This window comes from Mesoplodon densirostris, chromosome 1 (genome assembly GCF_025265405.1).
Source record: "Mesoplodon densirostris isolate mMesDen1 chromosome 1, mMesDen1 primary haplotype, whole genome shotgun sequence".
NCBI classification, from domain to species: Eukaryota; Metazoa; Chordata; class Mammalia; order Artiodactyla; family Ziphiidae; genus Mesoplodon; species Mesoplodon densirostris.
In genome coordinates this window covers 190,712,178-190,739,630 of record NC_082661.1, presented here as the reverse complement: position 1 = coordinate 190,739,630, position 27,453 = coordinate 190,712,178, and the positions used below count along the sequence as shown (strand labels likewise).

Sequence of the window (27,453 nt, the reverse complement as noted above, 5' to 3'; positions counted from 1 at the left end):
TGATTAACTGAAGCAGAAGACTATTCTGAAATGTTTGTAAGTATTAGTTATAAATTTTATGGATGTTGCCAAGTCAAAATTGTACAACTATGGTGGGACATTCATTATAAATTTTGTTTAATGTTTAAAGAGAGAGAGAAATAGCCAAGTATATGGTAAATGAAATCTGTCTAATCATCGTCCCAAGATTCTTCCGTGCTTGGGTTATTTTACAGAAGTCTTGTTACATTCACATTTACATTCCTTCCTCATATACATCTTCTCAAGGAACTAAAAAAAAAAAAAAAAAAAGATGAGAGAAACTCCTTTAAATTGGCAAATGAAAATTGTAGTCTAGTCACAACCACTACCATACCCGAATTCACAATCTCACACTCTGATGTATATCCTGATAGGACCCAAAATCTGATGTCGATGATAGACCACGCGAGATGGTGGACTTTGGAAGGTAGTTGCACACCATCAGAAATATCTAGATATAATTCACACTTTTTCTGTGGCCAAGTCCAGCCCAGCCCAGCTCGGCACAGCCTTGTGCTGCTCATCTCTGCTATTAAAGGCCTGGGACTTCTGTGTAGCTGAGGGAATGAAGCTGTAGGTAATGCACAGAGCAGTTAATCCAGCAGCAGATACTGGAATGTGTATGTAAGTATGTATGCTCATGTAACATACATAAACATGTATGTATACAAGGTGTACATAGACATTTAAGGGGGTAAAAAGAGAATGAATGCTCACATATAAATTTAAATAAGTAATGACTTTATATATAGATAGATAGATAACTTACCATCATAGATTCCCCCCTCTCTTTTAGTTGAAATCCTACTGATTAAATAGAGGATATAGGATGTAAGAATAAAGGGAGAAAATATTCCAGGGTTTTGAGTGACAGGTGTTCTCAGGGGACTCAGCCATAGCCAGGGGCATCACCTCTCTTTAGTTGATGCAGCTAAAAGAGTAACCAGTGAGTCAGGCATGCTTCCTTTTGCCCAAAATTGAACTAAATGTTCAGCAACAGAATGGATTAAACCAACAGGGGACAAATCAAAATGAATAAAACATCCTCTTTTGCCACTAAAGAAAAAACTATGAGTCACTATAATGTCAAGAGCAAATAGGGATATATATGTATATACATATATCTCCTTGGCAAGAAGAATATATATGTCTGTGTGTGTGTGTGTATATGTGTGTGTGTGTATATACACATATATGTCACATAATTATATTTATGCTTAAGTATAATTTTGTGTATATTATATAAATATATAATCATACATACAATTATGTTATATAAAATATATAAGCATATTTTATATATTATTCATATAAATATATAAAATATACTTATGTAGGCCATATATGCAGATAAGGCAGGTACATAAATACATAAGTACAAAAATGTGTGTAAGTATATTAACTATACCTTATATCTAAGTATCTTATATATAAGATATATACTTATATCTAAGTATATAAAATATACTTATGTAGGCCCACTGTTGATGCTCAGAGCTATTGGAGAGATTTCATCCTAGTTCTATAATGGAATCTTCAGGCCCATGAGTCTATTATCGTACTCTAGACTTTCCCTTCACATCGCCTGATTAACTTTGAACAAGTCTGGATCTGAGATTGGTCAATATATCTATTTGCCAGTAAGTGTAAGCTGTTGTTAGTTCTATCGCTCTTAGAAAAAAAGAAATCCAGTATCCTAGTTCCAGGAACTTCTACCATTTTGGCTGCATGTCCTCCTAAGGACTCCATGGGCCGTGAGCACAGGGGACGCTGGACAAACACAGAACTTATCAGCCACGACTTGGGCCCCAGGCCTAGCTGGCTTCCTGCCATGGTGACAGAGCTGGTCTGGGGACAGATCTCCAGGCTGCAGGCCCTCCTGCTAAACGGTCCGCTCTGCCAGCCTCCCACCCCACTCTCATTATCTGTGGCCTCCCGGGGGAGCCCTCCATGTGGGAGGCGGGGGGGAGGGGGACCAGCAGCACAAGCTCAGGGAGAGGGAAAGATAAAGTGGGAAAAAGACAGAAGTGGCCGCAGGGCTGTCCGGGAAGTGACCTTTTGCCCTAGTCTGCGTCCTCATGTACCCCGCAAATAGCACAATAATAGTCCCCAGCATGGCTCCTTAGAAGTAGAAGTGAAGGAGGCTTGACACTTCTGGAGAATTCCTTGTTTTAGTAGCAGGCTCACGCCCTGCACACGGATCCCTTTCACTTTGGCCCCGTTAAGGCCAAACTCAAGGAAGGTGAGTCAGCAGGGAACCAGCACCTCTGACGGCAGGAGCCAAACAGGCAGAATGAAAAGAGCAGAACGCCAAATCCCATCTGTGGGCCCCTGTCTGGGGAAAGCACACCCCTTCTCCCAGGGCTGAGTCCTGGTGTGTCCCTGCAGAAGAAGTATTTTGATTTTGTCAGGGCGCTGACCCCTTCCCATCAACAACTGTGAGCCCCTCAGCAGGTCTTTCTGACCCTTTACTCACACTCGGCATTCTGTAGCCCCTGCTCAGAATGAAATCCTTAAAGGCAACTGGTCCATGAAGGTCTGCAAGTAACTCCTCCTAAAAGAGGGTCCACACTTTAAAAAACTGGTCAGCTATCAGAAGCTTGATTTCATATTTGTCCTAATGAAAAGCACTTAGCCATTTATCAAGTATGTTATTTTAAACGACTTCCTTCTCATTTAGGAATATGTGTGTAAATAACGTTCAGAAGTTGATGAATACAAAGGCTTTCAAAAGATATCCAACCTTCTCTCCTTTCTCTGTTCTTTTTCTTACCCTTGTATCAAGGATAAGCAACACATTTTACCAATTAGATCATTATTGACCTAGGATGTCCGGAATCTAATCTATTTGAGATTAATAATTGTGATACTGTGATTTATAGTAAGAGACAGATATTTGGTCTTCTTCCCATTCCTGGCACAGAGGCCTTAAACCCTTGGAATTTCCTAAGTGACGAGAGCTTTCCTTATTCATAACAAGCCCCTTTCAACCACATTGCAATTTATCTTAATGAAGTGTTTTTTGGAAAGCCCCTAGATAGCTACCAGATGTGGGCTGGTTGCCAGGGAAACCAACCACGTGATTAGAGGGTTGGCACTTTCAGCTGAACCTCCCCAACTCCAGGGAGGGGAGAGGAGCTGGAGGTTGAATTAATCACTAACGGCCAATGATGTAATCAATTACACCAATGTAATGAAGCCTCTATACAAACCCAAAGGAGGGGGTTTGGAGAGCTTCCAAGTCAGTGAACATGTAAAGGTACCTGGAGAAGGCAAGGAAGCTCCAAGCCCCTCCCCACATACCTTACCCTATGCATCTTCTCCATCTGGCTGCTCCTGAGTGTACCTCTTTATAATAAACTGGTAATCTTACTAGTTTCTAAGTAAACTGTTTTCCTGAGTTCTGTGAGCTGTTCTAGCAGATGATCAAACTCAAGGAGGGTGTCGTGTGAACCTTTGATTTATAGCCAGCCAGCCAGAAGCACAGGTGACAACCTGGACTTGAGACTGGCATTTGCAGTGGGGGCAGTTTTGTGGGACTGAGCCCTTAACCTGTGGGATCTGATGCTCTCTCCAGGTAGGTGGTGTCAGAATTGAGTAAAATTGTAGGACATCCAGCTGGTGTCAGAGAATTAGAGAATTGCTTGGTGTGGGGAAAAAAACCCGACACATTTGCTGACCAGAATTGAGAGTGGTAGAGGAAGAAACGGGAGTGTTTTCCTACTCAATATATATCCACAAATCTTAGATCTTAACTCCAAAGGACATGATAATCAAAAAAGATTTGATCCAGTCCCAACATCTTAGGGGTATTCATGCATTCATTTGGCTTTTCCTTTTATTTATTGGAATTTAAAATTTGGGATGTAGAAGTTTATATCATTGTAATTCAGTTAAGACCATTTCACCTTCCAAATGAACTCCATCAAGAATCGTCAAAAGTCATGTGTTTCCAGCAAGACAGCCATGTCATAGTGTCCCTTACCAGCACACAACTGCACCCATGTCTTGTGCATTGACTTCAATATGAGGTGGCACTTGCACTGTGACCACCTTCAGCTCAGATGATCACGTCTCAGCATATACACATACCTGTTCCCATAGCTCCTTTTTAATATTCTCATCTTGAGCTTTATGTAAGACCTTGGGGTCAACCAAAGGTTCATCGGCTCTTTGCTTTTTCCACAACTTGGTGTTCAGATACCATGCTCCGTACCTCATCTTTACCCACTTTGGTTTATAAGGATTCTGTAGAAATAACATAATTCCCAATTTCATTAGTTTGTTTGGTTTGTCATTTCAATAAACCTAAGAGTTAGCTTATGAAAGCAGTATCATTTATTTTTAATTTATGGTTACTCCTTGCCAAAGTATTTTATGAAGTTTTAGTGTGCTTTGATTTACAAAGGTAACATGAAAAGTTCATGACTGAGAAAATAATGTGGTAGTTAAGCATGGCTTTTGGATTTAGACAAACCTGGGCTCAAATCCAGCCTTCCCCACTTAGTAGCTATGAGTCCATGGACAAGTTAGTTAAATTTTTCATTTGTAAAATAGAGATAATAGTATCTACCCCATAGGGTTGCTGGGAAGACTAAATGAGAGAATTATGTAAAGCAGCTAGAACTCATGTAAGAATCACATATTTCAGTGAAGGGTAATGACCTTCAACAATACTCAGTCAACCAAAATAATAAGTTATCAGCCTCTCTATGAGCCCAGCTCTATACTCAGCTTGGTAAATGGTACACTACTTTTGATCCAAATGCTATTCAACACCAGTCTCTTGCCTCTTTATTTTTTAATTTTTAAAAAATATGTATTTATTTATTTATTGGGCTGCACCACGTCTGAGTTGTGGCACGTGGGATCTTCACTGCCGCCGTGTGTGGGACCTGCAGTTGTGGCATGCGGGATCTTTTTAGTTGCAGCATGTGAACTCTTAGTTGCAGCATACGGGATCTAGTTCCCTGACCAGGGATCGAACCCGGCCCCCTGCATTGGGAGCATGGAGTCTCAACCACTGGACCGCCAGGGAAGTCCCTCTTGCCTCTTTAATTGGAAAAGAGAAAGAGGGGGAGGAAGAGAGAAAGAGGGGGAGGAAGAGATGTCTTTCCTTTCTTTCTCCCATTCCTCAGGAGTGCATCTGTTGGTTCACAGCCTGATGCTGTGATGCAATACCCGCTCATTGTCTCATCATGAAAGGAGGTCTAATGCTTGTGTAGGACAAAGAAACATGAAACACAAAGACCCTGCTCCTCCCTCTTCTCACTCATATCTAAGCTATGAGGTGGAACGTGTGGCCATTCTAGAGTCAAGCCAGAAACACCTGCCTGAAACAGAGATGATGGGACAGAGCAGAGGGGAGGGAAGTCCCTTCTCAGAGCTGGATTCAGCATTATGATCCTTCCATTCCAAGCAGACTGACCTCCTTTTGCCAATTTCTAGAGCACCTATCACACTGCTGCCTCAGTGCCTTTGCACTCACTGCTCCCTCTCCATAATGCTCTTCCCCAAGACGCCCACATGGCTCACTCTCTTACCTATTTCAGGTCATCTTTTCAGTTGTATCTTCCCTGACCACCCAATTCAAAAACTGTAACCCCTCACAACACTGCTTGTCTTCTTTCCCTGCCTCATTTTTCTGAACAGCACTTACCACTGCTTGGTATGCTGTATATATATATATATATATATATATATATATATTTTTTTTTTGCTGTACGCGGGCCTCTCACTGCTGTGGCCTCTCCCGTTGCGGAGCACAGGCTCCGGACACACAGGCCCCGCGGCCATGGCTCGCGGGCCCAGCCGCTCCGCGGCATGTGGGATCCTCCGGGATCGGGGCACGAACCCGTGTCCCCTGCATCGGCAGGCGGACTCTCAACCACTGCGCCACCAGGGAGGCCCATGCTGTATATTTTTCTGATTGTTTGTTGTCTCACCTCTCACCTTCTAAAACGTAAGTTTCTGAGCTTGTTCCCTGCTACATCCCCCTGGCATCTAGAACAATACTTAGGACACAACAGGTGCTCAATAAATATTTGTTGGGTTAAAATCAGGTTTCTTAACTTCAGCGTTATTGACATTTTGAGTTGGATAACTCTTTTGGAGGTGGGGGGCAGCGGTGCTGTCCTATGCATTGTAAGATGTTAAGCAGCATTCCTGGTCTCCACCCACTAGATGCCAGTAGCCTCTCCAAATTGTGACAACCAAAAACGTCATCTCCAACGTTGCCAAATATCCCTGGTGGGGTGTGGGGGTAGAAAGGGGGACAAAACTGCCCTGGCTGAGAACCACTGAATTAAAGGAAGGAGGGTAGTAGAGGAAAGAGAGGAAAAAAGAAAGGAAGGGAGAGGAACGCAATCTACATACTGCTCCACTAAAGAACTTGAGCTCTGGAATACGTTAGGTTGCTGGGTACCTGGTGATCTTTCAAGATTCAGTACAAACGTAATTTCTTCTGTGAAGTCTTACCTGTACCCACCCTCAGCCCATGACTTGTGGAACTGGTTACTTCTTCCTACAACCCGGATGAACCATGACATCATTTCATTATAGTTAGTCATTTATCCCTTGACCTCACTAGACCGTAAGCTCCTTAAATGCAGGAAACAGTCCTTCATTTGCTCCCAGCACTTTTCGGCACATAGTAACAGATGCTCAGAAGTGTTTGTTGAATTAATGTATAAATAAATGGATGCATGAATATACAGGGCAAAGAGAAACATGCTACAATAGAGGCACAAACTGCTGTGAGAGATTAGAAGTAAGAATAAATTAATGTCAACCGAACGACCTGGAGAAAACTCCACGGAAAAATTGGCATCTGACCTGTGTCTAAAGGAAGATGTAAGAGTGTAGACATGAGAAGAGGGGGACATCAGGCAGAGAGAATAGTGTGAGCAAAGGTAAGGTAGTCGAAAAGCTCAGAGTTTTAAAGAACATCAAAGAGCAGAGGATAACAGGCCTGAGAGTATGTGGAATAAGAAAATAAAGATGGAGATTCCATCCCCGGAATAGGGACCAGATTTATCCTTCTACCTGCAACAACCAAAAAACGAAATATAGATATATACTGAATACATACATACATATATATATATATATATATATATATATATATATATAATATTTATAAGACACTAGACATCAAGTAGCAAAGGACAGTGATCCCTGAGAGGCAAAAAGTGAATGAGATAAGCCCCCCAACTGCCCCAGTTCACTGTCTTCAGAGAGTTCCCAGGCCACAGAGCAGGAGAATGAGCCCAGGAGGAACCTAGTGGACCTTCTGAGTTGAGAAGACAGAACTGAGGGTCCAGGAAGACCAAGGCAGCTAAAGTTTGCAGCACAGAGTAACAGAAAGGAAAGAGCTGCACAGAGAGGGGACTACAGAGGTTTGCAGAGGGTCTCCATCTGTGTATGTTTGGGAGGAAACCACCTGAGGTCTGGGAAAGAACTAACCAAAAGGATTAGAGAGAACAGTGTCCTGCATGCACACAGGGCCAGGGCCAGGGCCTGTTCCCTCCTGGGAAACTCAAAGGTTCACAGGATACTGGGTAGAAGACACAGAAGGGTCTTGCATCAGTAGTAGGGAGTTAGCCCTAGACTAAACATTATTTTGACCCTTCTCAACAGTTCTTAAAAGCAAGACCCAAAAGGATCAAACTTTTCCGGGCACAAGAAACACAAAGACATATACACCAATGTGTGTAATAATCACAATACTCAAAACCAGTGACAAAGAGAAAGTATTAAAAGCAGCCAAGAAAAAACAGGTCCAGAAAAACAAAGATAAGGATGACATAAGATTTCTCATCAGAAACAACACAACCAAGAGGACGGTGGAGCAACATTTTTAAAGGACTAAAAACAAACAAAAAAACTTTGAACCTAGAATTCTATACCTACAAAAATATCTTAAAAAATGAAGGAAGAACAACGATATCTTCAGACATAGAAAAGCTGGAAGAATTCATCACCAGCAGATCTACACTAGAAATATAAAAGGAAGTCCTCCAGGCGGAAGGAAAATGATACTCTGTGGAAATCTATTTGAACTTTTGCATAGTGATCCTCCATCGGCCAGTCAAAAGTTCAATTTTGGCAATAACCACCATGCTTTATAAAGCAGCATTTGTGCAATTATTTGTAAATACAGAGAATTGAGCAATTTCATTCAGCCCAGATTCAGAACAAGCAGTGGTTCAGGCCCCATGTGTCTGAACCACATGGATATAATTTCCCTGTCCAGCATCATTCTGCATTTTACCCTTTAGAAAGATGAGAGGAGAATGGAAAATGTAAAGTGCTGAATTAGTGATGGAATGCATAGTTTTCATAAACTTTATGCAACAGAGTCAAAGATGGGAAACATCATGAATGTAAAAATAGGTCAGCTGATCATGTTCAATTATGAAAGGACAAAGTTAGTTTGTCAAAAATATTGGAAATATAGTATCAAAGATTATGTGTAAAAGACAGAGGGAATTTATTATCTTCACTTCCAGAGAAACTAACTCTATAATCTCCCTGCTTCCCACCCACACTTAGGCATGTAAATCTGTTGTTGGACTGGCATAATTTGACTTGTGTATATAAATTTGCACTAACACATTGTGTAGAAAAGTACTTAGGGGCCCATAGTACTTCCCTTTAGAACATAGCTTGTTTTTTCTCATCTCTGCTTCCTTGTTCTGTCTTCACAGGAAATTGGTACTGGGAAACTGAGCGATTTGTTAATTATCAGGCAAGCATATGGTCAAGAATGATGGTCTGTGGTCAAAAAGACCGCCGTAAAAATTCAAGAATTCTTTGGACATACACAGTGTTCACAATTGTTAACTGCAGCATTTTACTCTTGCAATTATAAACATTCATGTATATTTCTACCGACTATTAGAATTTCAACATGTAAAACACATAAAGAGATAGATTTCAACATATAAAACACACAAAGAGGTTGTCTCAACATATAAAACACATAAAGAGAGAAATAATGACTGTTCAGATATTAACAGTAATGCTGAATGGCCTGCCTTGTTTGTATAACTGACTTTTTAAGATGTATTAAATATTCATTCATTTAACAAATGTTTATTTATTGTATTTTTTACAAATATTAAACATCAAAAAAATTTCAAGAATTTTACTGAAAAAGGTCAGTGCCTTCTGAAGTACCAGAAGTCAAGAATATTTAATATTTTAATACAATTTAATTTCCTTTGATTCTCAGTTCTTCTCCCTTTTTGCAGTTACCTGTGGTTTCTGAAGTCTCTGCTCATAGTGTAGTTTCTGGAAAAACTGTGGCCCCTGCAGTTTATTTAGCCCAATCCTTTTCTTTAGCTCCAGAGGAACCTGGTTGAGTTTCATTGTATGGAGCACATTATAGCTTGGTTTGCTCTGACAGTCAATGTCAAACTGTTTCAGGATGAACTCCTCATCAATGTTCAGGCCCCCCTGGAAGAATAGCACAGGGCATGAGTCAAGGACAAATGGTGACATGTTCCTTCTTCCTTCTTTAATCTACAGGAGGTATTCGACCATGGCCGGAGAACAGAGAGGTAGTTTAAAGGAGAGGTAGAAAGTGCTCAGTCACCATTTGTAGGAGACAAGAAGTATTTGAGGTCTGGAGAGCTTTGTCAGTGCATTAAGAGACAACTTAGGACCTACAAGATGCACTGAGTCCTGAGGGAGATAGTGGTGCTGAGGAAAATTCAGTCTGTTTGATCAAAAGCAAACATCTCCAACACTTTATAGTAGGAACATCTTTAGAGGTATTTTCCAGACATGTCTAGAAATGTTAGTGTGTGTTCTTCCCACAGCCCCTTATACAGGAAGCTGCCCTGTTCGGGGCTCCTACTGAAGCCATGGGCTCATTTTAGTCAGCCATGTTTTGTGCACAGAACAAACCCGCCTCCCGTCCCCCAGCCATAGCTGGCAGGAGTACAAATGGGCACATTAAGAGCCCCTAATCTGTAGACTGACCGTGGATCTATGATATGGCAGAAAGATAACTTAGATTTGAAGGATAGTAGAATATAGCACCCCAAAATATGCCTCTGGCTTAAGGCTTATTTTGAGCTGATGATTTTGAGAAACAGCAGACAACACAGGAAATGATCTAGAAATGGAGTAGAAGTCACCCTTTAAGTGAAATTTACATTTATTTTAAAAATCTCCACTTGTAAGGCTGTTTCCCTCTCCATTCCAGGAAGAGAAGGAAGACTTTAAATCATAAGACACGCTTAGCAAAGGAAAAGGCACCCACTTAAATCTGCATAATAAACCATACTCTTGTTCTCCTATTTCTTCCTGGTCACCTCCCCATTACTGACTCCCCACACCTTTCTCTCTTTGTCTTTGGCAGAAGTTGGTATTTGAGCCTGAATTCTAAGCCACCTAGGAGAGTTAGTCATTTTTCCCTGGGTATCTCCCATGTATATATGAGGTATACTTGCTAATAAACTTCTGTTTGTTTTTCTCTTGTTAATCTGCCTTTAGTTATAGAGATCCCAGAGAGAACTTAGAAGAATAAAAGGAAAATTATTTTTTCCTGCTCTACAGGCTCAACACAATCCTACTTTGGAATATATAAGTTGGGGAATACAGAGAATGAGGCCATTAGCAACTGAAGCTGATGTTGGAGTGAAATTTATAGACAGGGGTCATTAAATCGAGCCAGGGGTATAAACTAGAGCAAGCAGAACCAATGAGGTAAAAAATAAATAAATAAACAACATGGAAGGAAAGTATAAACTAGTGCTATAGAGAAAATACCACAGGGTGATGTGATCGGGACCAAAGTAGTATGACAGTTATGGGACCTTGGTCATAAGGGACTGAAAACAAGGCTGGTTACCACAGCAGTTAAACTATTATCCTAGGGTTCCTTATACTTCCTGCCTTGAAAGAGGAATAGTCTCCAGCAGTAGGAATGGGAGAAGTGGAAGGGCTGGGACTCCAGCAATCCTGTCCAGTCAGCTTGTAGACAAGCAGTGGTAGAGTGGGCATCACCTACCCTGTCCAGCATCCCTACTCCAGTCACACTCTGGGGAGCCTCCCTCCACCACTTTCAGTCAATCTGTTGAAATGGGCTGGACATGCCCACCTCTTGGCCTCAGGGTTGGACGTGTGACCTAGACCAGTCAATGAGCATATTCCATCTCCTTACTCATAGTGGATAATTCAGGCACAGGTGTGCCCCAGGTTAGTCTGGTGAGAGTAAGCCCTGGATTTTTCCCTATGGGAAAAAGGTTGTTCTTTTCCCATGTTAGGTTGTTGCCTGGTGGGATATAAGCTTGGAAAATTTAGTGAATACTTTTGATATCTCTTAGGGAAAGACTACAGGAATGTGAAGTCAGAAGAGAGTAGCTAAGTGATAGGGAGAGCATCTAAAAACATTTTAGCACCCAGATCCAGCTGTGCCTGAAGCTCTGAATACTTCTGGTTGATTCCCTTTTCTCACTTAATCTAGTCTGAATTATATTACTTGCCAAAGAAATTGTCCAAAATAATATATTGACTAAAACTGACTAATACACTCAAAAAATGGGGGGAGGGGGATTGAAAATTCTAGAGAGTCTTAAATTCAGGAAAAAGCATCAGGAATCTAGACATCTACAGGGACTCAGGGACAGGAATAGGTAACTAAAAAGGTTCTTAGAAGGAGAGCAAGAAAAGAACTTGATAACTGAGTCAAAAGTCTCCTCCTGTCAAATATTTTTCGTTAACGACTGTAGTCAAGCATAGCTTTCCAAGTACTTACAGACAAATATAACTGAGAAAAATGAATTGAAGAAAGAGGGAAGGACAGAGAGAAAAGAAGGTCCTAACACTGAAATGAAAGATTAAAATATGAAAAAATGGGGTGGGGGAAATGGGGAGATGCCCAAAGGGTACAAACTTCCAGTTATAAGATGAGTAAGTTCTGGGGAATCTAGTGTACAGCATAGTGACTCTAGTTAACAACGCTGTAGTATATACTTGAAAGTTGCTAAGAGAGTAGATCTTACATGTTCTCACCTCACACACACAGAGGTAATTACGTGAGGTGATGGATTTGTTAACTAACCAGATCATGGTAATCATTTTGTGATATATACATGTATCAAATTATTACATTGTATACCTTAAACTTACACAATGTTACATGTCAATTGTATCTCAATAAAGATGGGTGCAGAGAGCCACTTTTTAAAATATATGAGGGCAGAGAGCAGAAGCAAGAAGAACTACAATCCTGGAGCCTGTGTAACAAAAACCACACTCACAGAAAGATAGACAAGATGAAAAGGCACAGGGCTATATACCAGATGAGGGAACAAGATAAAACCCCAGAAAAACAATTAAAAGAAGTGGAGATAGGCAATCTTCCAGAAAAAGAATTCAGAATAATGATAGCAAAGATGATCCAGCACCTCGGAAAAAGAATGGAGGCAAAGATCGAGAAGATGCAAGAAATGTTTAACAAAGACCTAGAAGAATTAAAGAACAAACAAACAGAGATGAACAATACAATAACTGAAATGAAAACTACACTAGAAGGAATCAATAGCAGAATAACGGAGGCAGAAGAACGGATAAGTGACCTGGAAGACAGAATGGTGGAATTCACTGCCACGGAACAGAATAAAGAAAAAAGAATGAAAAGAAATGAAGACAGCCTAAGAGAACTCTGCAAAAACATTAAATGCAACAACATTAGCATTACAGGGGTCCCAGAAGGAGAAGAGGGAGAGAAAAGACCCAAGAAAATATTTGAAGAGATTATAGTCAAAAACTTCCCTAACATGGGAAGGGAAATTGCCACCCAAATCCAGGAAGCACAGAGAGTCCCATACAGGAGAAACACAAGGAGAAACACGCCGAGACATATAGTAATCAAACTGGCAAAAATTGAAGACAAAGAAAAATTATTGAAAGCAGCAAGGGAAAATGACAAATAACATACAAGGGAACTCCCATAAGATTAACAGCTGATTTCTCAGCAGGAACTCTACAAACCAGAAGGGAGCAGCATGATATACTTAAAATGATGAAAGGGAAGAACCCACAACCAAGATTACTCTACCCAGCAAGGATCTCATTCAGATTCGATGCAGAAATCAAAAGTTTTACAGACAAGCAAAAGCTAAGAGAATTCAGCACCACCAAACCAGCTCTACAGCAAATGTTAAACGAACTTCTCTAAGTGGGAAACACAAGAGAAGTAAAGGACCTACAAAAACAAACCAAAAAATAATTAAGAAAATGGTAATAGGAATATACATATTGATAATTATCTTAAACGTGAATGGATTAAATCCTCCAATCAAAAGACACAGGCTCTCTGAATGGATACAAAAACAAGACCCATCTATATCCTGTCTACAAGAGACCCACTTCAGACCTAGGGACACATACAGACTGAAAGTGAGGGAATGGAAAAAGATATTCCATGCAAATGGAAATCAAAAGAAAGCTGGAGTAGCAATACTCATATCAGATAAAATAGACTTTAAAATAAAGAATGTTACAAGAGACATGGAAGGACACTACATATTGATCAAGGGATCAATCCAAGAAGATATACCAATTATAAATATATATGCACCGAACAACAGAGCACCACAATACATAAGGCAACTGCTAACAGCTATAAAAGAGGAAATTGACAGTAACACAATAATAGAGGGGGACTTTAACACCTCACTTACACCAATGGACAAATCATCCAAACAGAAAATTAATAAGGAAACACAAGGTTTAAATGACACAATAGACCAGATAGATTTCATTGATATGTATAGGACATTCCATCCAAAAGCAGCAGATTACACTTTCTTCTCCAGTGCACATGGAACGTTCTCCAGGATAGATCAAATCTTGGGTCACAAATCAAGCCTCAGTGAATTTAAGAAAATTGAAATAATATCAAGCATCTTTTCTGACCACAACACTATGAGATTAGAAATCAATTACAGGGAAAAAAACACAAACACATGGAGGCTAAACAATACATTACCATATAACCAAGAGATCCCTGAAGAAATCAAACAGGAAATCAAAAAATACCTAGAGACAAATGACAATGAAAACATGATGATCCAAAACTTATGGGATGCAGCAAAAGCATTTCTAAGAGGGGAGTTTATAGCTATACAAGCCTACCTCAAGAAACAAGAAAAATCTCAAATAAACAATCTAACCTTACACCTAAAGGAACTAAAGAAAGAAGAACAAACAAAACCCAAAGTTAGTAGAAGGAAAGAAATCATAAAAATCAGAGCAGAAATAAATGAAGTAGAAACAAAGAAAACAGTAGCAAGGATCAATAAAACTAAAAGCTGGTTCTTTGAGAAGATAAAATTGATAAACCATTAGCCAGACTCATCAAGGAAAAGAGGGAAAGGGGCCTCCCTGGTGGCGCAGTGGTTAAGAGTCCGCCTGCCGATGCAGGGGATACGGGTTCGTGCCCCGGTCTGGGAGGATCCCATATGCCGCGGAGCGGCTGGGCCCGTGAGCCATGGCCGCTGGGCCTGCGCGTCCGGAGCCTGTGCTCCGCAACGGGAGAGGCCACAACAGTGAGAGGCCCACATACCGCAAAAAGAAAAAAAAAAAAAAAAGAAAAAAAAAAAAAGAGGGAAAGGACTCAAATCAATAAAATTAGAAATGAAAAAGGAGAAGTTACAATGGACACCACAGAAATACAATGCATCCTAAGAGGCTACGACAAGCCACTCTATGCCAATAAAATGGAAAACCTGGAAGAAATGGACAAATTCTTACAAAAGTATAACCTTCCAAGACTGAACCAGGAAGAAATAGAAATATGAACAGACCAATCACCATGAGTGAAATTGAAACTGTGATTAAAAATCTTCCAACAGGGCCTCCCTGGTGGCGCAAGTGGTTGAGAGTCCGCCTGCCGATGCAGGGGATACAGGTTCGTGCCCCGGTCTGGGAGGATCCCATATGCCGTGGAGCGGCTGGGCCCGTGAGCCATGGCCGCTGAGCCTGCGCGTCCGGAGCCTGCGCGTCCGGAGCCTGTGCTCCGCAACGGGGGAGGCCACAACAGTGAGAGGCCCGCATACCGCAAAAAAAAAAAAAAAAAAAAAAAAAATCTTCCAACAAACAAAAGTCCAGGACCAGATGGCTTCACAGGTGAATTCTATCAAACATTTAGAGAAGAGCTAACACCCATCCTTCTCAAACTCTTCCAAAAAAATTGCAGAGGAAGGAACACTCCCAAACTCATTCTATGAGGCCACCATCTCCCTAATATCTAAACCAGACAAAGGTACTACAAAAAAAGAAAAGTACAGACCAATATCACTCATGAACATCGATGCAAAAATCCTCAATAAAATACTAGCAAACAGAATCCAACAACACATTAAAAGGATCATACACCATGATCAAGTGGGATTTACCCCAAGGTTGCAAGGATTCTTCAATATGTGCAAATCAATCAATGTGATACACCATATTAACAAATTGAAGAATAAAAACCATATGATCATCTCAATAGATGCAGAAAAAGCTTTTGACAAAATTCAACAGCCATTTACGATAAAAGCTCTCCAGAAAGTGGGCATAGAGGGAACCTACCTCAACATAATAAAGGCCATATACGACAAACCCACAGCAAACATCATTCTCAATGGTGAAAAACTGAAAGCATTTCCTCCAAGATCAGGAATGAGACAAGGATGTCCACTCTCACCACTATTATTCAACATAGTTTTGGAAGTCATAGCCACAGCAATCAGAGAAGAAAGAGAAATAAAAGGAATACAAATTGGAAAAGAAGAAGTAAAACTGTCACTGTTTGCAGATGACATGATACTATACATAGAGAATCCTAAAGATGCCACCAGAAAACTACTAGAGCTAATCAATGAATTTGGTAAAGTTGCAGGATACAAAATTAATGCACAGAAATCTCTTGCATTCCTACACACTAATGATGAAAAATCTGATAGAGAAATTAAGGAAACACTCCCATTTACCACTGAAACAAAAAGAATAAAATACCTAGGAATAAACCTACCGAGGGAGACAAAAACCTGTATGCAGAAAACTATAAGACACTGATAAAAGAAATTAAAGATGATTCAAACAGATGGAGAGATACACCATGTCCTTGGATTGGACGAATCAATATTGTGAAAATGACTATACTATCCAAAGCAATCTACAGATTCAATGAATCCCTATCAAATTACCAATGGCATTTCTTACAGAACTAGAACAAAAAATCTTAAAATTTGTATGGAGACACAAAAGACCCCGAATAGCCAAAGAGGTCTTGAGGGAAACAAACGGAGCTGGAGTAATCAGACTCCCTGAGTTCAGACTATACTACAAAGCTACAGTAATCAAGACAATATGGTAGTGGCACAAAAACAGAAATACAGGTCAATGGAACAAGATAGAAACCCCAGAGATAAACCCACGCACCTATGGTCAACTAATCCATGACAAAGGAGGCAACGATCTACAATGGAGAAAAGACAGTCTCTTCAATAAGTGGTGCTGGGAAAACTGGACAGCTACCTGTAAAAGAATGAAATTAGCACACTCCCTAACACCATACACAAAAATAAACTCAAAATGTATTAGAGACCTAAATGTAAGACCAGACACTATAAAACTCTTAGAGGAAAACATAGGAAGAACACGCTTTCACATAAATCACAGCAAGATCTTTTTTGATCCACCTCCTAGAGTAATGGAAATAAAACCAAAAATAAACAAATGGGACCTAATGAAAGTTAAAAGTTTTCGCACAGCAAAGGAAACCATAAACAAGAGGAAAAGACAACCCTCAGGACGGGAGAAAATATTTGCAAACATATCAACGGACAAAGGATTCATCTCCAAAATATATAAACAGCTCATTCAGCTCAATATTAAAAAAACAAACAACCCAATGCAAAAATGTGCAGAAGACCTAAATAGACCTTTCTCCAAAGAAGACATACAGATGGCCAAGAGGCACATGAAAAGCTGCTCGACATCACTAATTATTAGAGAAATGCAAATCAAAACTACAGTGAGGTATCACCTCACACCAATTAGAATGGGCATCATCAGAAAATCTACAAACAACAAATGCTAGAGAGGGTGTGGAGAAAAGGGAACCCTCTTGCACTGTTGGTGGGAATATCAATTGATACAGTCACTATGGAGAACAGTATGGAGGTTCCTTCAAAAACTAAAAATCGAATTACCATATGACCGAGCAATCCCAGAGAAAACCCAGAGAAATGTACCCACAGAAAACCATAATTCAAAAAAGACACATGCATCCCAATGTTCATTGCAGCACTATTTACAATGGCCAGGTCATGGAAGCAACCTAAATGCCCATCGACAGATGAATGGATAAAGAAGTTGTGGTACAAATATACAATGGAATATTACTCAACTGTAAAAAGGAATGAAATTTTGTCATTTGTAGAGATGTGGATGGATCTAGAGACTGTCATACAGAGTGAAGTAAGTCAGAAAAACAAATATTGTATATTAACACATGTATGTGGAACCTAGAAAAATTTTACAGATGAACCAGTTTGCAGGGCAGAAACTGAGACACAGATGTAGAGAACAAACCTATGGACAGCAAGGGGGGAAAGCCGTGGGAGGTGGGGTGGTGGTGTGATGAATTGGGAGATTGGGATTGACATGTATACACTGACGTGTACAAAATGGATGACTAATAAGAACCTGCTGTATAAAAAAATAAATAAACTTCAAAAAAATGTATTGATAATGGCACATTAATTTTTTCAAGTGTACCATACTAATTATTAACACGAGAGATGTTATTAATAGGAGGAACTGGGCATGTGAAATATGGGAAATTTCTTACTATTTTTGTAACTTTTCTGTAAATCTAAGACAACTCCAAAATAAAAAGCTAATTAAAAAAATTATAATGATAAAAAAATTTTTTAAATTTTAAAAATATATGAAACAACAGCAATGTACATATAAACAATAAACATTCAAACATTGGTTGTAAGCTTGCAAACTTTCCAGAAATTTCACCTACAAGAAACATTTCTATTTTAAACAGTGGGAGAGTCAAAAGATTCCTTTACGACTCTGCCTATTTGACTTAGATTATATCCAAACACTGTTTTTTAACAAAAGCAACTTTGAGCTCGACTTGTAAGTATTACCAGTAACTTACAAACTTAGTAGCCCAGCTGCAGAAGTCGCTAACTACTTTGCGTACGTTTTCGTGAAGAAATGGACCATCATTGCAGAGCAGATCTGTTTCACTTGGTTTCTTTTCTTCATAAAGCCATTGGCCTGGATGTGACACAGGAGTCTTCTTGGAACTAAAGTTAGTGAGATCATCAAAGAATCACAATATAAAGCACCATGAATCCAGGTGGATTTCAAATAGTATCTTGGGGAGGAGCTCATAATGCAAGTACGTTTAACAGGCAGGCTCTTGCAAGCTGGTACAAATTCTATGTTAATATTTTTCAGAGATCATATTCTCATCAATATCATAAAGACAAGTATATCATATTTATTGAGAACAATTAAAGCTGATATAGAATTTTATCACTGTAAGTTAATTTTTTTAAATTATGAGTACCATTTATTAAGACCTATTTCAGGTAAAAACACAAATTACAGTGCTTGGAATCTGTCAAGACTATCTTGACAAGTAGGAGATATCCTTGCCTTCTCTCTCCCTCAGCCCTAAACTCCAGCCTATTAGTAAATCTGGTAGATTTTAACTCTGTCTCCTTCTCTGGACTGTTGTAAAAGGCTCCTTGCTGGGGTCTGTGCATTTTCTCTTAAGGCCCTAACTGCTAATCCCTAATCCATTCCCAAAATGTAAATCTTGTCTTATCAAATGCAGCTACCCTTCATCCTGGATTAAGCCTCTTCAATAGCTTCTTTTTAAAAATTGAGATGTAACTCACACACCCTAATATTTACCATTTCAAAGTATACAATTCAGTTGCTTTCATGTATTTACAAAGTTGTGCAACCATCACCACTAATTCTGAAAAATCTTCGTCACCCCAAAAAAGAAGGCCCATAACCATTAACAGTCACTGTTCATCTCCCCACCCCCACCATTCTCTCTGCTCTTAAAAACCACTAATCTACTTTGTGTCTCTGTGGATTTGCCAATTCTGGGCATTTTATCTGAATGGAACCATATAATATATGATCTTTTATGTCTGACTTCTTTCACCTAGCATAATGTTTTCAAATTTCATACATGCTGTTGCATGTATCAGTAGTTTCTTCCTTTTTATGGCTGAATAATATTCCATTGTATGGAGAGGCCACATTTTGTTTATCCATCATCAGTTGGTTGATGGATATTTGAGTTGTTACCACTCTGGCTATGATGAATAATGCTTCTATGGACATTCAGGTACAAGATTTTTGAGTTCAATAGCTTCTTGTTACTCCTCCAGTAAAGATCTAAGTCTAAAATCAGTTTTCAGGGCTCTTCATGGCCTGTTCCTTGCCTACCTCTCCAGATTCTTCTGTAACTACACACTCCCTCACTCTCTGAGCTCCAAACATAGTGGCTCCCGCTCAGTCCCATGAATTTATCATGCTCCCATCCAGCCACAGGGCCTTTGTACATGTTATTCTAACTGACTGCAATGCCAACTCCATTCCCTCATCCCCATTATGTCTCAACATACATGCCACTTGCTCAGGGAGGTATTCACACAGTCTGTCCCCAGAACCCACATTTTATTCATAGCACCCTGTACCTTTTATTCATAGCACCTATATATTAATTCATCCACCCATCCATTCAACAAATATTTATTAGGCACCAACTATGTGCCAGGCACCATTCTAGGCATTTGGATTCAGCTGTAAATAAAGTTAAGACCCTGTCCTCACAGAGCTTACAATTGAGTAGGGAGAGACAGATAGGAAAGAGCTAAACAAATATGTACCAGCTGATTATAAGTGGTATAAAGAAAAATAAAACAGGGCAGGAGGGATGGAGAATGATGACAGGGGGCTCTTATTTATACAGAAAAGTTCTCTCAAAGTGATCTTTGAGCAGAGACCCAAAAGAAGAAAGGGATTAAACCATGTAGATATCAAACAATGCAGACACCAGGCAGAAAAGAAAAGCCTGTGCAAAGGCCCTGAGGTTGGTGCTAAGCATGTATGAGGCACACAAAGAGGTCAATGTGACTGGAGAGGAGTACTTAAAGGATATAATAGTAGAGGATGAGGCCTGAAGAGATAACGGGAACCTGATCATAAGGAACTTGAGAGGCAACTGTAAGGACTGTGGACTTTACTCTGAATAAGTAAGCAACTGGAGAATTTTGAGCATAGGACTGATACTGTATGACTTAAGTTTTTTACAGAATCACTTTAGCTATTGTGCAACAAACAGACTGGGGCAGAGGATGGGGGCTGGGTGGAGGCCATGAGGCCAGTTAGTAAACTATTCCAATAATCCAGGCAAGAGATGATGGTATCTTGGAATAGACTGACAGTAGTAGAACAGGTGAGATTCTAGGTATATTTCAAAGGTAAAGGCGTTAGGATTTTTCGGCAGATTGCAACCACTGTTTCAAAAGCCACTGGAAGAATGGAGTTACTATTTACTGAGCTGGAGAAGACAGAAGCGGGTGTAGGTTTGGGGAAGAAATCAAGAGTTCAGTTAGGACTTGTCAAGTCTGAGATGCCAATTATACACTCAAAGGCAAATGTTAAACATCCATACATAGACAGACTGAATGAGGTGACTTAGATTGCATAAACATGCAGAAAAGAAGACGCCAGAGACTGACACACTGACACACTTCAAGGTTAAAAAGAAGGTGAGGAAGGACCAGCAAAAGAAAACTGGGGGGCTTCCCTGGTGGCACAGTGGTTGGGAGTCCGCCTGCCGATGCAGGGGACACGGGTCGTGCCCCGGTCTGGGAAGATCCCACATGCTGCGGAGCGGCTGAGCCCGTGAGCCATGGCCGCTGAGCCTGCGCGTCTGGAGCCTGTGCTCCGCAACGGGAGAGAGGCCACAACAGTGAGAGGCCCGCGTACCGCAAAAAAAAAAAAAAAAAAAAAAGAAAAGAAAGAATGAAAGAGGAAGTGAGTATGGTCACCTCTTTCAAGGAGTTCTGCTCTAAAGGAAAGAAGAGACTATATAGTTAAAGAAAGTTGTTTTAAAGATGGGAGATATTACCTCATGTGGGAGGCTGCTAACGTCTCTCAGAGAGATCAGGTGCTGATCTTTGCAACCTCTAAAGGTTACTTTATGTGGAAAAAGAGTCTTTACAGATATGATTAAACTAAGGAGTTTGCGATGGGGAGATTATCCTGGATTATCTGGGTGGGCCCTAAACGCCATCACAGTGCCTTATAGGAGATTTGACACACACAGAGGAGAAGGTGATGTGAAGACAGGGCAGGGAGAGATTTGAAGATGCTGTCCTTTGAAGAATGGAGTGATATGGCCACAAGCCAAGGAAGGCTGGCAGCCTACAGCAGCTGAAAGAGGCAAGGAATAGATTATTCCCTAGAGCCTCTGGAAGAACATGTACATGCAGATACTTTGATTTCAGCAAAGTAATACTGATTTCTGACTTCAGGCCTTCAAAACTGCAAGATAATAAATTTCTATTGTTTTAAGCCACCAAGTTTGTGTTACTTTGTGTAGCAGCCATAGGAAACTGTGAATACACTGACAAAAAAACCCTCGCCATTATATAATTATACATTCATTTTGTGATATGACAATTTATTATCACATTAATTTTGTTCATTTCCTCTATACTTTACCTTCTCCCCTCTTAAGTAGATAACCCATTAGCTTGAAATTTCTTGCCCTGGAGATTTTTGCAGGGTTGACCAAGAAAACTGCCTAAGTGAAAGACAGATCTTTTTTTTTTTTTTTTTTTTAAGATACTCAGGGCTTCTTTTTTTTAGAAGATGTTGGGGGTAGGAGTTTATTAATTAATTTATTTATTTTTGCTGTGTTGGGTCTTCGTTTCTGTGCGAGGGCTTTCTCTAGTTGTGGCAAGCGGGGGCCACTCTTCATCGTGGTGTGCGGGCCTCTCACTATCGTGGCCTCTCTTGTTGTGGAGCACAGGCTCCAGACGCACAGGCTCAGTAGTTGTGGCTCACAGGCCTACTTGCTCCGTGGCATGTGGGATCTTCCCAGACCAGGGCTCGAACCCGTGTCCCCTGCATTAGCAGGCAGATTCTCAACCACTGCGCCACCAGGGAAGCCCAAGACAGATCTTATATTGTGTAGAAACCCAAGCTCACTGAAGTAATTATGTAGGTGTTGAGATGGGATGGGGAGAGTAGGGTGGATGCATAGAGCGTGACAGAAACAGCAAAGGGTTGAGAAAAGAAAGAGTCCCCCAAACCAGAAAGAAATTAAATATCAATTTAATTGCCTCTGCAATTGCTAGAAGCCTATTCCACTTTCTTACACTACAAAAAATGACCACGACTGAATGTTTGCTATTCAGTGGGATGAGGGCTTGGTGTCAGATATAAATAGAAATAAAAGAAAAGTAATATTTCATAAACATATGGCTTTGTGAACAAAGACTTGATGCCCTTGATATTAATGCTTTCTTCCACACCAGTCTGCAATCACCACGAAGATGGGGTCCTAACTTGTTTACCACTGTATCCTCAGAACCTAGCACTGACCATGACCCATAGTAGGTGCTTGATAAGTACTGTTGATCTTTTTGCATAAATAGAATGAGCTAGTGGTCCCTGAGGGTCAAGAATTCAAAGATGCTCACAGGGCCACACTGACCCACACACTGTTGGAGTCTCCAAGGGGACCCCCTACTTACAACACTCCTCCCTCTTCCCCACCCACATTCTAAGCCCTGAAAAATAATACAAATAGCAAAGCCAAAAGCCAAAATGTCCCCTTTATCACTGGCAGCAGCCATGTTCGAGCACTTGGGTTCAGGTCCAAGAGGACTTGCTAACTGAAATCCAGAAATGGGCAGACTGTCCCATCCAGGCAGCAGTGGCATGGACCAGGGTGGGGCTCCCCTCAAGGAGGAAGGAAAGGGCTTCCCTGGTGGCACAGTGGTTGAGAGTCCGCCTGCTGATGCAGGGGGACGCAGGTTCGTGCCCCAGTCTGGGAAGATCCCACATGCCGCGGAGCGGCTGGGCCCGTGAGCCTGTGCGTCCGGAGCCTGTGCTCCGCAACGCGAGAGGCCACAACAGTGAGAGGCCCGCATACCGCAAAAAAAAAAAAAAAAAAAAAAAAAGAAGGAAGGAAGAGAGGAGAACTCGTGCTTCCATGGGCCATCTTGCTTTGCAGTAGAAGGGGAGAGTTGAGAGGAGTGTGCCCAGTTGTTCTCCCTAAACTGACCAGGGGTACCCTAAGGGGCCAGAACAGTGGGGTTCCTGTCACCTCGTGTCCCACCCTAACCAACATGTGTAATTAATCAGTGGATTCTCTCTCACTCCACTTCCATGTAGCTAACTCGTGTGACTAGCAAGGCTCTCCGTGGCCCCTTCCAAACACCCTGGCCGTGGTCCTGGGTCCTATGTAAGTGTCCTGGGTGCTGTGGCTGGGCTGCCCTCTAGTTTATCCATACGCTTCAGTGCCTGCCAGTGATCTCATTAATTTCAACAGTCAAATGCATATCCCAAATCTGTTTGTGTCAAGTATACTTATCATGGCATTTACATTTTAAATTAAATAATGCGTGAATGGGGAAAACAAAAGTGTGATATGAAAGAGAGCGGTTTCTATGAAAATTTAGCTTAGTGCTTTGGAAAGGTTCAATGAAGGTGGCATTACTGGTGTAGTTTATGCAAAAAAGATGACTGGGAAACTCCAAGCAGCAGACCCATACTCCAAAAAAGGCTTTATATTAAAAGACTAGCAAGTGAATGTACAGTTATGTTTTAGGGTAAAGTAAAATGTGTCAAGTACTAAAGTATTATCTTCTACAATTCCCTATGTTAGCCTGTTGGTTGGCTGGTTTGGTTGGTTGGTTATTCAACCAACTACTGGTCTCAGTCGTGTTGAATAAAAGGGCTTCTGCCACAGTAATGCAGAAAGCCATTGTGGGCTAATCAAAGTCAATCAGGTTTTCTGCAGTTTTCTTCTTCTCTGACAGCTGTCCTGGAGTCGCACAGATACACCCGTACTCGCTCCATAGCTGGCTATTTCACATCCATTTATGAAGTAAACACTATTCAGAGCGGGACCCGAGGCTCCCTTCCCGCCTCCTCAGGAACTTAGTTACTTTTGCTTCTCTTAATTATTCCTAAAATATTCTAAAGATGAGAAGCTTTGAGAAGGTAACTACAGATAGTCACTGACTTATGATGGTTTGACTTACAATTTTTCTACTTCATGATGGAGTAAAAGCAAGCAACGTTCATTCACTAGAAAATGCACTTTGAATTTTGAACTTGGATCTTTTCCTGGGCTGGTGATATGCAGTGATGATACTGTCTCGTGATGCTGGGCTGCGAACCACAGCTCCCCGTCAGCCACGTGATCACAAGGGCAAACAGCCAATACACTTACAACCATCCTGTACCCACACAACCATCCTGTTTCTCACCTTCAGTGCTGTATTCAATAAATGACATAAGATATTTGACACTTTATTATACAGTAAGCTTTGTCTGAGATGATTTTGCCCAACTGTAGACTAATCTAAGTGCTCTGAGCACGTTTAAGGTAGGCTAGGCTACGCTATGATGTTTGGTAGGTTAAGTGTATTAAATGCATCTTTGACTTACAGTATATTCCATTTACCACGGTTTATGGAGACATAACCCCACCGTAAGTCAAGGAAGATCTGTACTAGAACGTTTTCATCACGGGACAGGAATGAGCGAGAGGTTAAGAACGATACTTACCACCCCAGGTAGACTTGGGTAGAACGTTTTTTTAAAAGTTTTGTGGGTTCCTTCATTCTTTTCCGGATGCCCTGACAATAACCCCATGTGTCCTCCAGCTTCCTGTCAGGATCCAGCACTTCCAGCACCTTTAATAAGAGTTACAGACAGAAAACAACTTTGGAGGAAAGAAAGATGAGCTGAAAAGGGTGCCCCTTGATCCTAAAACAGAATGGACCTAGTCGTCCCTTTTCCTTTTCCTTTCCAGTTGGTCAATTCTGTTCAGCAATTCCAGTGCAAATACAGCACTGGGTGCTGCAGGTAAACGTCGATCACCTAGACATTAGCTATGTGGCCTTTTTACTGAAGTTCCATCTCCTCTAGATGGAACAGTGCCTCTGGACCCACCCGGACCCCACTGCCCTACAGAAAAAAGTGTCTCTAGAGGATTTCTGTTTATTTGACTGCCCACCATCCATTCTTCCTCCTATGAGTAACAGTATCTAGACTTTTCTTTGGAGAATCATGTCTCTCTCCACTCTCAGTCCTTGTGATCTGAATTGGCCTGACCACTAGTCACTCTGCAGGCTGACCAGGTTAATCAGGCCCACAGTGACTGGCTTAGGAATGGGTATGAGACCCAAGTGAGACCCAGGGAAATTTGGTCCTGGAATTTTGCTGGAACCGTGCAAAAAGAGGTGGTGTTTTTCTGGGTAAAATTTACATCTAGAGCTGCTGGTGGCCATCATAGCACCACAAGAAGAGACCCTGCTTCAGAAGGAAGCCAACACATCTGTTTGAGGAGGTCAGACATGAGAATAAGAGCCACAGTCCCATGTGCCCTCTAAGGAGGTGTGCAAACAATCTCTTTGTCACGGACTCAGAAGCTCTGGCCCGCAGGAGGCAGTGAAGGAAAGCCCAGGGGGCAAATCATTGATTAGAAATTCCAGTTGTCCTTTCTACAGACTTCCCTGACACTAATCCCTTACTCATTCATTCATTCATTATCCATAAATATTTATTGAGTGTCTACCACATGCCAGGTATTGGTGGTACACAGTGAAAGACACAGATAAAATTCCTGCCCTTGCAAAGCCCTGCCCTTGTAGAGCTTTTATTCCAGTGAGAAGCCCAGCGCTGACAACTGCTAGGATGGAAATATATCATGGTAAGGCACAGAGGATGAGGGGGAGGGGAGTGCCATTTTATGTAGGCCTCTCCAGTGAGGAGATAATTGAGGAAAGAGCTGAAGCAAGTGAAGGAGTGAGCCCGGCAGACATCGGGGGCAAGTGCTCCAGACAAAGGAACAGAGACTTAAACTGGACATGCTTGTTCACGTTTGCTGAGCAGCCAGGAGGCCAGAGTGGCTGCAGCAGACTGAGGAGGGCAGAGGAGTAGGCGGTGAGGTTGGAGAGGGAGCAGGGCAGGAATGGGCTGGAGCACAGAACACGCAGGGCCTTCCAGACCATGGCAAGGACTTCACTCTGAATGAGAAGCTTTGAGCAGAGGCGTTTACCTTCTCAACAACTGTCATGCTTGCTGACATAGGGAACAGACTGCAGTAGGTAGGGGGGTAGCAGGCACTGTTAGTTCCCTGTCCAATACCCATCCTGCCCCCTTTCCTTAAATCTAATAGAATTTTGTCCTGGATTTTGTTCAGTGCTGCAATACCCACCCAAGACATTCACTTTTCTAGACTCCCTAGCAGCTAAGAGTGGTCGGATGAAGGAGGTGTTTACTGGGAAAGCTCCTGTTTGCCTCATTGAAAGAGTCAGCTGGCACGCAGCTTGTAAACTCTGCCCTTTCCCCTTCTTGTCTGAAAGACAGACTCGATGCCTGGAGGTGTGGAAGCCGTTTTGAGCTATGAGGACAAGAGACATATGCTAAGGACATTAGACCTGCAAGTTAAAAGAAGCCTGGGACAGAGGTGACACATTGCAGCTGCTGCCCAGCCCTAGTCTTGGCAATCTGGTGAAATTTCCCATGACATTTCAGGTGCTCAGGTGCCTTTCTAGCCATCACTTAATAATTCTCATGGACACCTCCCAAGACCAGGCTAACGTGACAGAAGCAAGACTGAACAATTCCTCCACTCTGTTGTCCCCCTAAAAAGTCACAAGCAAAGTAGACTGGTAGAGCTTCATGGGTAAAGAAGTCAGACACTTCTGGTTTGCTGGGCCTTTATAAGTTGGATGGCCTCATAGGAAGCACAGGGAGAGGGGGTATGTTGCTGCCATTTGCATGTCTTAGAAGGCTGCTCCAAACCCAAGGAGAACTGGCCCCCTGGGGACACATTCATCACCCTCACCCCCTGAAGGGAACTCCCCAGGCATCTAAGGAGCAATATTCCCCAGGCGGTCACCTCTGCGAGCATGTCTTCCTCCAGGTCCGGGTAGAGAGCCAAGGGGTGCGGGGTCGGATGGGCCTCAACGTCCACCCGGAAGTCCTTCCGCGCCTGGCGGGCTGGCGAGAGCGTGGAACACAGGGCTGCTTCCCTAGGCAGCATGTTCTTCTGGCTCCTCTTCGGGGCAGGTCGAGGAGCTCTGTGATAAATCTGGGGGAGAAAGCCCTCCTCAGGGCCCTGAGTGA

General features: G+C 41.6%; 1 protein-coding gene across 1 annotated transcript; it reads right to left on the bottom strand.

Moving 5' to 3' along the window:
- Positions 1-100: 100 nt before the first annotated feature.
- FAM47E (family with sequence similarity 47 member E) lies at positions 101-27,453 on the bottom strand. The gene is made up of 7 exons (XM_060092979.1): positions 27,227-27,453; positions 24,886-25,013; positions 18,203-18,353; positions 9,280-9,480; positions 4,114-4,269; positions 2,498-2,575; positions 101-270 (listed from the first exon to the last, which is right to left on the bottom strand). The coding sequence occupies exons 1-7, from the start codon at positions 27,368-27,370 to the stop codon at positions 205-207; spliced, it is 924 nt and encodes a 307-aa protein (XP_059948962.1). The 5' UTR covers positions 27,371-27,453; the 3' UTR covers positions 101-204.